The sequence below is a fragment of the Pseudorca crassidens genome, chromosome 2 (assembly GCF_039906515.1).
Source record: "Pseudorca crassidens isolate mPseCra1 chromosome 2, mPseCra1.hap1, whole genome shotgun sequence".
Lineage (NCBI taxonomy): Eukaryota > Metazoa > Chordata > Mammalia > Artiodactyla > Delphinidae > Pseudorca > Pseudorca crassidens.
The window spans coordinates 112688975-112699968 of NC_090297.1; the positions used below are offsets into that span (position 1 = coordinate 112688975).

General features: G+C 53.3%; 2 protein-coding genes across 4 annotated transcripts; one reads left to right on the forward strand and one right to left on the reverse strand.

The window, feature by feature from the left end:
• Positions 1-1659: 1659 nt before the first annotated feature.
• Positions 1660-7376, forward strand: TMEM79 (transmembrane protein 79). The gene is made up of 4 exons (XM_067728185.1): positions 1660-1794; positions 2588-3390; positions 3671-3884; positions 6312-7376. Exons 2-4 carry the CDS (start codon positions 2631-2633, stop codon positions 6523-6525), a joined length of 1188 nt encoding a protein of 395 aa, XP_067584286.1. The 5' UTR covers positions 1660-1794; positions 2588-2630; the 3' UTR covers positions 6526-7376.
• A 255-nt stretch (positions 7377-7631) lies between these two features.
• Positions 7632-10629, reverse strand: GLMP (glycosylated lysosomal membrane protein). 3 transcript variants are annotated; one of them, XM_067728187.1, is made up of 6 exons: positions 10480-10629; positions 9727-9984; positions 9323-9523; positions 8980-9198; positions 8250-8506; positions 7632-7858 (listed from the first exon to the last, which is right to left on the reverse strand). In XM_067728187.1, coding segments are annotated over exons 1-6 (1014 nt in total). In that variant the 5' UTR covers positions 10558-10629; the 3' UTR covers positions 7632-7857. The 3 variants fall into 3 exon arrangements, with proteins under 3 accessions (XP_067584288.1, XP_067584287.1, XP_067584289.1); XM_067728186.1 differs by having other exon boundaries at positions 7632-8135; XM_067728188.1 differs by lacking the exon at positions 8250-8506 and having other exon boundaries at positions 7632-8135.
• Between the last annotated feature and the right edge of the window lie 365 nt (positions 10630-10994).

A 10994-nucleotide genomic window follows, 5' to 3' on the forward strand; every position in this document is an offset into this window, starting at 1 on the left:
GGCCATTGGCCTGCCACTACCAAATCTCGCGAAACTCGTTTTCCCTCCCGGGAAGTTGCCAGAACTAACTGTGGGCAGCATGGCATCTTTCTGGCTTCTGCAAGCCCTTGCGAAAAACTTTATTGACAAAGCTGTGAGAGAACGAACAGTGAACTCTGCGGGGGAGCTGAGGCTAAGCTGGATCCGGGCAGATGGACTCACAGCTAGGAGTATGACTTTGCTTTGTCCGACGGTGGTCATTTGGTCCATCCTTCTGCCCGCACCCCGCACCCCCGCCACATTTGAGCCGAGCCCCTTTCAGATTACTAGTTAGGGTGATTCCACTTCTCCCTTTTCCCCCATTATTTAAACAAACAAAAAACGTGTATGTGAAAATTTTCTTGGAAAGAGTCAAGCATAGCGTAAGAGTAAGGCCCTCCAATACAGGACTCTTGTACAGGCACCTCGGCCCTTCAGCTCCCGCACCCCAACCCAAAGATTTCCACTTGCATGTTCATCTCTCACCAGTCCAGCAAACATTTATTGAACACCTGCTGTCTTCCAGTCACGATGCTGGGTTCTGGAGACACAGAGATGAGCAATCCAGACACTGTCCCTGCCCTCACAAAGCTCAAATAACTTCAGGGGAAAAGATCCACAGGACTGAGAAGGTACACCCTTAAGCGTTTCTGCCCCCGGAAAGATCACCTTGGATTCCAATTGCTTTCTTAAACCTTAAACCTAACCTAAAAGGCAAGGTGTTCAGGGGACCTGTGTACCACTGTAATGGGAACATAAATTCCTTTTCCAGACACCGACCTTCTTTCTGTTCCTGAAACAACCTGTCTTTTCCACTTATTGGCCTTTCACCTGCTGTTTCTCTGCCTGGAACACTCGTTCTCCTGATTTCCCATCAAGTCTCAGCTCAAATATCATTCTGGCAAAGAGGTTTTCCCTACTGAAATTGTCATATTGGTTTAGTTGCTAGGCTTCTTTATTATCTGTTATCCCAAAAGAACAAGCTCTTTAAGCGCAGAGGCTTTTTTTTTTGGCCGCGTGGGGTCTTTGTTGCTGCACGTGGGCTTTCTGGCTTTCTCTGGTTGCAGGGAGCGGGGCTGCTCTTCCAGGGGCTACTCTTCGTTGTGGTGCGCGGCCTTCTTATTGCGGTGGCTTCTCTTGTTGTGGAGCTCAGGCTCTAGGCGCGCAGGCTCTAGAGCACAGACTCAGTAGTTGTGGCACACGAGCTTAGTTGCTCCGTGGCATCTGGGCTCTTCCCAGACCAGAGATAGAACCCGTGCACGCTGCATTGGCAGGCGGATTCTTAACCACTGCGCCACCAGGGAAGTCCCAAGCACAGACACTTTGCCTGTCATCTTGCTCTTTCCTGTGTCTGTGCCTACCTAATAATAGGTGCTCAATAAATATTGAATGAATAAGTGTAGAAATTCAACCTCTTTTTGGGTATCCCAATCTACTCCAAGCACCCTCTGATGCCCAAACCCACTTCTTCCTCCTTTGCTTTCCTGTGCTGAGGGTTCCTACGCATCCCATGTTGCTAGGACACACACTTACCTCTATGATCAGCTGCACCCCCACTTTCAGAAAGGATGACGTCCTCCTTTAATGCTTTTTCTGTCGGCAGATTCAGCAGGGCGGGGCCTGCCCCTTTAAACTGGGCCGCACCTGCTCTGGTCAGACTGGTTTGGAGACACAGGTAAAGGGAGGGAGACTGAGAGGAATACTCGCAGAGCCAGCAGGGAGCTGGGCAGCTCCTTCCCGGACACTGGGAACCCTCTACCTCTCTCCAGATGGAAAGTAAGTGGGTGTCATGGGTCCAGACACTAAGGGTTAGGAGGTCCTTGAGGAGATGGAGAGAGGGGAATCAGCCCCATCCAGAAGCAGTGAGATGGAAGGCGGCAGGGAGGGAAGAAAGACCAGCGAGGAGGCACGGGAAACAGTCTTGATTAGACTTAGAGATCAGAATGAACAGACTCAGGCCCTCCGGAGACGTTGTGGGTGGGTTACTGAGAAGTTTGGAAACTGACCAGGTATCCAGATTGGTGACAAAAGAACAGGATGCACTGCTGTTGCCAGTTCCTTGGGACAGATCTCTTGGCAAATCATTGGTATCAGTTGCCAGGAGAGTTCCAGTTGGGGATCTGCAGGGGAATGGGAGGTGTGGAGGTGAAGGGGCATCTTCTCTGTCCCACAAGAATATCCTTAGTGGGAATAAAATCCTTGGCAAAATTCTAGACCTCTCCTTTTCCTCCCATTCCTGCATTAGGGTGGCCATGACCCCAGGGGTTTTGGTGGAGGGGGTAGAAGGCGTGGGTGGAGGCTGGCTGAGGCCACAGCTGCCAGCACCTGTGCCCCCTGACTCACCCTCTCCTGCTGAATAGCATTTGATGTCGAAAGGGTGCCTCCATTTCGGCTCTCACTTCCCTCCTGCCTCCCTCTGTTTCAACACCTTCCTCCGGACCATGTTCTCCCTAAGGTCCCAGAAAGGACTAAAGTCCATGAGGCCGGCTGCCCTGGAGACTTCCTGTTCTGTCAGCCCTTCCTGAGGGCCAGAGGATGGCAGCTTCTGAAAGAACTTTACTCCCTCCAGGGTGACATGACCTTGCGGTAGACCCCAGAAGTGAAGCCCCAGGATGACAGAACCCGAGACCCTGGCCCTGCTGGAAGTGAAGGGGCCGGAGGCCCTGGAGAAGAGCCCACCCCAGGCTTTGGTCCCCAATGGCCGGAAGCTGGAAGGGGAAGATGGGGTTGAGTCCCCTGGAGCTGAGTCCTCCAGAGCGGGATCTTCAGCTGGGTCTCCCACAGCCGGAGAGGGGACGGAGGATGGTCTAGACAGCACAGTAAGTGAGGCTGCCACCTTGCCCTGGGGGACTGGCCCCCAGCCCAGTGCCCCGTTCTCAGATCCCCCTGGCTGGAGGAACATTGAGCCTGAGCCCCTTAAGTCAGAGCCACCCAGCAAGCTAGAGGAGTTGCCCGAAGATGACGCCAGCCTGCTGCCCGAGAAGGTGGCCCGGGCCTTCGTGCCCATCGACCTACAGTGCATTGAGCGGCGGCCCCAGGAAGACCTCATTGTGTGCTGTGAGGCCAGCGAGGGTGAGCGCCGCCAGACCTTCCTGCCCACCCGGGCCACCCACCCTGAGCCCCCGGAGCGCAAGTGGGCCGAGGCAGTGGTGAGGCCGCCTGGGTACCCCTGTGGGTGCTGCAGGGGACGTGGAGGCCATGAGGGGCTGAGGGCCATGGCCTCGGTGGGAGCCGCCCTCATCCTCTTCCCCTGCCTGCTCTATGGGGCATATGCCTTCCTGCCCTTCGATGCCCCGCGCCTGCCGACCATGAGTTCCCGCCTCATCTACACGCTGCGCTGCGGGGTCTTTGCCACCTTCCCCATTGTACTGGGTGAGCCTGGGCCCTGCAAGAAGGGAGGGGGCATGTGGGAGCTCGGCTGGAGGGCAGGGCCTGCCTGGCTTGGGGAGCAGGGGAGTTTCCCTTCACTAGACCTGGACCCTCAGGGCCTCCCACACCCTGTCACCCCTGTGTGCCCACCTCCTCCCAGGACCACCTCAGCCCCACCCACGGTGCAGAGCCCATGCCCATGAGCTCTCTGCTACGAACCCTGCCTCCAGCTTCCTGCCTGCCGCTCCTCTCCTGACCCTATGTGTCCTCCAACCCTACCCAGGGATCCTGGTGTACGGGCTGAGCCTGTTGTGCTTTTCTGCCCTGCGGCCCTTTGGGGAGCCACGACGGGAGGTGGAGATCCACCGGCGATACGTGGCCCAGTCGGTCCAGCTCTTCATCCTCTACTTCTTCAACCTGGCCGTGCTTTCCACCTACCTGCCCCAAGACACCCTCAAACTGCTCCCTCTGCTCACTGGTCTCTTCGCCATCTCCCGGTGAGCTGGGGCTGGGGGTGGGGCAGAGGGAGGTGCTGGTGCTCAAGAGGCCCAGGCATCTGAATGTCTGGAGAGCCAGGGAGCTTTCTGGATTCTGCAGCAGCCCAAATGTGCACCCCGGAAAGTTGAGTCACTTTCTTCCTTGTACTTTACCTCACCTGGTAGCAGGTGATCAGCTCATATGTCTTTCATAAGAGACATGTATCAACCTAGAACTGGAAAGGCTTTCAGGTGTCACCTAGACCAACCTCCCACCCCTTGCGGCCACTCCTCTGTGGCACTCTGGTCAGGTGGCCACTGGCTGAACACTGGTTGAACAGCCCCTGTGACCAAGTGCTTAGTTCTTTGTAAGGCAGTCTTGTTTCATTTTTCAGAAGTCCTAATTATTAGAAAGTCCTTTTTTATATTGTGCTAAAAACTGCCGCCCTGACTCTGACCTCTGTAATTGCCTAGACAAATTCAGATCTTTGAAAACAGCTCTCAATTCCCCCACTCCAACACTCTGCTTCCCCAGTGTTTACTTTGCTAAATGGCCCTGGTCCCTTCACTATCCTGTGTCCTTCCCTCTAGGCAGGAAATTCTCCTGTCAAATGGGAGGGATGGGGGCTGGTCAAGGGTATTGTCCTGTTCATACAAGCCAAGGCCACATAGGTCTCATGGCAGCCTCATTACTCTGCTTTCATTTAGAATTTGTAGGCACCTGAAATCCTTAGGGGTGTTTTCACGTGAACTACTGTTAACCCAGAAGGCACCTTGGAATTTCTGAAGCCAAATGCAGGCTTTCCATTTTGTCCCCTAATACATTTCCTTTTGTTATTTTCCATAGAGCATTCCAGGTAGCTTTAACTGCTAAAGCATTCTTCCTATTTAGCTTAAATCTGTCTTCCTGTCACTTCTGACTGTAGTCTAGAGGTCATTTGTCCCACCAGCCTCCTGACCATCATTCAGCCCTGCAAGTTCTCCCAGTAGATGTTTCCCAAGATAAATATGTTCCTGCTCATGTAACTCAACCTCCCATCTCTCTCTCGGGGAATGCTGGTCTCAGACAGAAGTTGGTTTAAGCACCAAGAATCATCAGGGAGCTAAAGGACCAGCAATCGTCTGGTCCATCTCACCCATTTTACAGAGAGAAAGTGACTACAGATTGGGGGAGAAGACTCGCATAGGTCAGTCAGCAGCAGAGGCAGGACTAGAACCCAGGTCCCTTCCTTCTCTCATCCAGGGTCCTTCTTCCCTACCATGGGCAAGTTACTTAAGTATTTTGTGCCTCAGTTTCATCATCTGTAAAATGGAGTTATTGTGAAGATTAAGTGAGTTAATTCATGTAGAGTGCTTGCAACAGTCTAGTACTTGGTAAGTGTTCACTAAATGTGAACTTTCATATTATTATTATGCTATGCTGCCTCCTGGTGCAGTAGAAAAGCAGCAGTTACTCTTTCCTCCGTTTCCCAGGTAAAAAAAATAGAGACATCACAATTTTGTAATAAGTGATCCTTCATATATTAAGAGGAAGCTGCTGCCCTCCCGCCACTGAGGAGTGTGTATTTTGAATGGATCTTCAAGAGGGGAAATTTGGTTGTGCCTAGTCCATCCCTCTGGGCTTCAAGCTCTCTTGAAGCTGGTTTCCTTACTCTCTCCCTTCCCTGAGGGGCAGGAGACGGGGTGATGAACAGGCATGGGTTCAAACCATGGTTTTACTATTTCCCCAATGTGTGACTTTGGACCAGTCTTACTTAACCCTTTTGGAATCTTAGTTTCTTCATCTGCAAAAGGGGAAGTAAATACAATGGAATGTACTGCAGCTGTGAAATAATGAAGCTGTTTATATACTAATATAACACAATCTCCAAGATACATTAAATGAGGGGAAAAAATCAATGTGCAGAACAATCTCATATTTAGTATGCTACCAAACTTCCAAAAAAAAAGAGAAAAGGAAAACATAAATCTTTTTGCTCATATGTACAGAAAACATCACGATGTACAAGAAACCATAATACTGGATGTCTGGGGTGGGAGTGGAAGAGGTGAGAAGGTGAAGGACGAGAATAGGGTATCTGGGAATCAGTAAAGGAAGACATTTTACTATACTCACTGGTACCTTTGAATTTTGAACCATGTAAACGTATACTGCCTACTCAAAATTTTTTAATTAAAATTTGAAAAGTACACAAAGAGGGAGGTGAACAATATTCACACTTCATAGAGATGCGGGGGTCTAAATTAAATTAAACATTGCCCCTAAAGTAATTGGTACCATGCCTGGCACATGGTAAGTACATAAACACTGGCTGTCTTTAGAGGTATCAGTTGTGCTGACCAACACCCAGCTACTGCCTTCACTTTGTATTCTCCCCATCATCAGCCTGTTGCCAGTTAGCTCATGTACTCCCCTCAAGGAAAGCCTGATCTTTTCTTGCCTCCCAGGCTGATATACTGGCTGACCTTTGCCGTGGGCCGCTCCTTCCGAGGCTTTGGCTACGGCCTGACATTCCTGCCCCTGCTGTCCATGCTGGTGTGGAACCTCTACTATATGTTCGTGGTGGAGCCCGAACGCATGCTCACTGCCTCCGAGAGCCGCCTGGACTACCCTGACCACGCCCGCTCAGCCTCAGACTACAGGCCTCGCTCCTGGGGCTAAGCCGCCCCACCCCCTTGCTCCCAGCCCTGGTACCTGGGTGGGATGAACCCACCTACTGCCCCGGCAGGGGTCCCATCCAATCAGAGCCTGGACTGTCCCCTGCTCTCCGAGCTGGGGCACTCCCCTTCACCTTTGGAGCCTGGGACAATTAGGCGGGAGGGACTCAGACATTCTTTCAGGGAAAGAGGTGGACAGCCATATTCCTTAAGGATGCTGAGGACACAGGACCAGGAGCAGAGGCATGGTTCCTTCCTGAGCAGCCTCCCACCACTGCCGCTAGGGCCCACAATGGCTGGACTCTGCTCCACTCTCCAGCCTCCTGTAAGGCAGCCAGCAGAGCCACAGCCAAAACTCTGACCATTTCTGTGCTGGGTGTCCAAGCAGAGGGCCTCAAAGAGACTAGAAACCTTGCCCATGCCTAAAGGTAATGGCTGGCCATCAGATCAAATAGGACGTTCATGTCTGGTGAAAACCTTCTTGGGGACCTGTATTCAGGACCCTCCATGACTGGCCATATAGGCCCTTGAGCCTCAGTCAAGTCAATTACAGCTGTCCCAATCCAGTGTGGCTGCCTCCTCCCTTCCAACCCTTTAGGTCCCTGTAACCTTGCACCTCCATACTGCCCAGAAGTCATACCTCTCTCATGGGAAGAGGAGCAGACAGGGAAACCTGCCTCCCAGGAGGCGTGTATGTGTGTGTGTGTGTGTGTTTGTGTGTGTGTGTGTGCGTGTGTGCGTGAGTGCGTGCGCGCACACACCCACACCTGTGGTGGCTGGGAGTGGTGGGAAGACATAGTGGTTGATGTTAACCCCATGTGAACGTGTGTGTAACAATAAACAACTACCACTGTCTTCCTTGGCTCTTCCTTCGTGTTTGCGCCCTCGTCTCAAGTGTCCCATCCTTGTTTGATTCAGACTGCACCAGGGACCTCCCAGCTGCACATGTTGAAGAGTGGCCGGCAGGAGCCTGGTCCCATGGCAAGGGAGAGAACTGGGCCTGGGGAAGAAACGGCGCTGCAAACAAGAAATTGCCTTCCATGCCCACCTCCAGCCCTCTCATTCCCTGGAACCAGACCCAGCAACACTCACACACTGGGAGACAAGCCCTGGGGAAAAACTTAGTCTATTTCATGCCCTCCAGGGTAGCAGACAAGTCAGAAGGCCTCTCATTTAGGCCTGTGAGTCCCATTCAAGGGAAATGGGGGGGTGGAGGGGCGGGGAGGCAACGAGGAGGGGACCCTCCCTCTAGCAATCACTCTGTCCCTGGTCCCTCCTCAAAGTTTGAAGGAAGCCCCACCTGGGTCCGCAGGAAGTTGAGGCTGGTCTCTGAGGTTCTGCAGAAAAGCAAGATGCGAAAAGGGAGCAGCTGGCTAGGAATACTGACCCTCAAACCTGCAGACCAGCAAGGCAGTTCCAGTAATGTCCTTCCCTCTAGAGAGCAGGCCTCAGTCTATAGGCTGATATTCTGAGTACCGCTTGTGGCCCAGCAGCAGAAACACGCCTCCTGCCAGCAGCATGAGCGCTGGAGCACCCAGGGCCACTGCCATGATGCCTAGGACTAGCGAGGACAAGGCATCTACTGGAGGGGTGCCCACACCCAGGAGCATGGACCTAGAGCGAGCAGAGTGAGAAAGAGAGGTGAGCAGGCTTAGCGGGGAAGGCCGAGAGGCCCAACCCTCCTCCACTTCGACCTCCCAAACCCTTGGCCCAGGCCCTGACTCTCACCAGCTGAGGTAGTGTTTGTCCCAGTAGCCAGGGCCTGTGGAAGTCCCAAATGTCAGATTGAAGGCACAGAAGTTGTTCTGGGACCCAAAGAAGGCTCGGACAATGGGTGACTGGGGGAGAAGGTATGCCAAGGTGGGGTAAAGAGGGGAAGCTTGGCAGGGCATGGCTGATTCCCGGCCCCCCTGCTTCTGAGAGAAAGCCACTGGTCGCCATTGCATGAAGCCTGATGGGAGGGAGCCCCACAGCAGCTGGTCCAACTGGGGAGAAAGGCAAACAGGCAAGATGAGGAGGACCAGAAAGATGCCCGACCTTTCTGTTCCCCCACCCTTTCCCAGCCTCTGTCTGTCACGAGTTGTCCTGAATCCTAGGCCTGGTTCTAGAACTCACAGGCTGTTTGCATCGATCTCTCCTCTGTAGAAAGGGGAGCTGGACTGGATGGCACTGGGTCCTTTTCCAGCCTCAACACTCAGCAAGCCTGCACTCAGCTCCCTCCTTTGGGCCCCCGGGCCCTTGCAAATCCCATCTGTCAGAGCACTAGTCACACTGTACTGCCTTCCCTCTGGCTCCTCCACTGAGAGCAGAGACTGGGCTAATTCATTAGCACAGTGCCCAGCACTTAAAGGAGCTGAGTGAAGTGTTGCTAAATGGTAAATGGTTGAATGATTCTCTGAGGTCCTAATGGGGTCCCCCTTCACCCCACACCCATCTGCTTCTCTGCTGGAAGGCTGACCTGGAAGACGGCAGGTGCATATTCATCATCGATGGAGTGCTGCTCCTGCACTGAGGGGCAGTCAGGGCCATGGCCCAACGTGGCTACCTCCAGCCCAAACAAGGAGTGGTTTCCCCGGGGAGAGGCCCCAACCAGGTCCACCTCTAGCTGGCAGGTGTCTGCTGTGTGCAGGAGGCGAGGGGGTTGGGCCGGTCGGCCAGATCCGGAGAAGGCCTGAACCTAGGATGGAAGAGGCATGGGAGGTGTGGGAAGCAGGTGGATGCCTGTGTTTGAAGGCAACCCCCATCATTAACTCCCACCCTCGTAAACCAGCCTTTTGAGTTCTGATTCCCCATACCCTTACCCTGAAGGCCAGGCTGCCACTGGCAAAAGCCCCAGTGGGGTCGTGAATGGGGTGGCCTCGAAATGTGGCACTCAGGGTGACAGGATCCAATGAGTCAGTGATGTTGTCCCAGGAGAAATCGGCCAAGGAGTATGGGGGATATGATTTTCCTGGAGGCTTTGCGGCTGCATCGGATGTGTCGGTGCTGTCAAACTCAAACAGCTGGCGGGTGGGGGTGCGGAGGGACTAGGCTTGCCTGAGTCCAGCTTTCTCCTGAATCACCACCACCACCCGTTCACTGGCCCCACTCCAGGCTCTCATACCTGACTCGACTTCACCTACCCCCAGTCTTCAGTTTCTCCCTCTAACTCGAATGAACCCTCACCTCTGCACTCTTCCCCTTGGTTCTCCCCCAACCTCCTCACCCTGGTAAAGACGATGGCAGAAGAAAACTGGATGCTCTCCTTGGGGAGCACCATGAGACCCCCGTCAGGCTCAGAGGAAATCAGGAGGTTCCAGTTGACACTCAGGGTGCTGTTGGGGGTGTTGGTGGCCACCAGCAGCACGGCTGGGGGTCCCAGGCTGCTCCACACATAGTGCAGGGTGGAAGTGGCACCCACTGCCCGGATATGAAGCAGGTTCTGGGAAGGGTCCAGACAGTCAGAGATGACCTTCAGAGACACCTGGAACATGGAGCAGTGGAGGGTCAAGCAAACAGGATCAGGGAGAGACACAGAGCAAAGAAGTTTGGGGATAAGGAGAGGGGCCTTGGAAAATGATGAGGAAAGGGTGGGACCTTGGGGGCCTAGGCAAGAGGAATGCTTGTGGGAGCTAACAGAACCTTCTTGTAAAGGGCAGAGGTGGGTAGAGCCAGAACTGCCTTGACCCTGGTGGAGAGATCAGGGCACAGGGCTGAGAGGAAGAAAGAAATCCAACACTTGTTTGGACCTGGCTCACTCAGAACTAAGTCAAGGTCCAGGTTTCACCAGAAGACAGGAAGCTCTCACATCCACCCTGCTCCACAATCCTGTCCCGTGACCCATGGCTGCTCCGACCCCCAGTTTGAAAAACTCTTTTGTCAATGCAAGCACACTCCACCCCCACCAATTGTTTGCCCTAGATTCCAACCACCCTTCAAGGTAGCATATCCGGAAACACCTACTGCTCTAGCCCCTCACCTGGCGGGTCTCCTCCCCCAGAAGGCCAAACGGAGCTGCTGTCAGAAGTAGGCTCAGGAGGAGCACGGCGCTCCTCATAGCTTCTCATGCAGTCCCAACTTCAGAAGGCGGAAGAGACGCTGAAATCATGTGACTCACAGATTCAGCTGATCTCTTTAAAGGGCGGGACCATCACAACAGTTCTTAAAGAGACCGCCTCCCTTAACCCAGATTTGTGAGTGAGAATAGAATCAGAAAGGTTAGGAGTTCGTCATCCCCAACTGACCTGGCAAGCAAGTCATCCCAGGCTAGATCTGCAGACATCCTCCCAACCTCTCCTACCCAACTGGTCCCGCTAAAGTTACCTATAAGCAGGCATGATGTCTGGATTCAACATCCAAATGTAATCTATAGAATGACTCTGTGGCAGGGAAGGCACTGAGAAGAATTTGAAGGAATTCGATGGAAGCGATAGCACACCTCAGAGGGTTCTTTTTGTCAGTTTTTAATATTTATTGAGCCCCCAGCTATGCAGG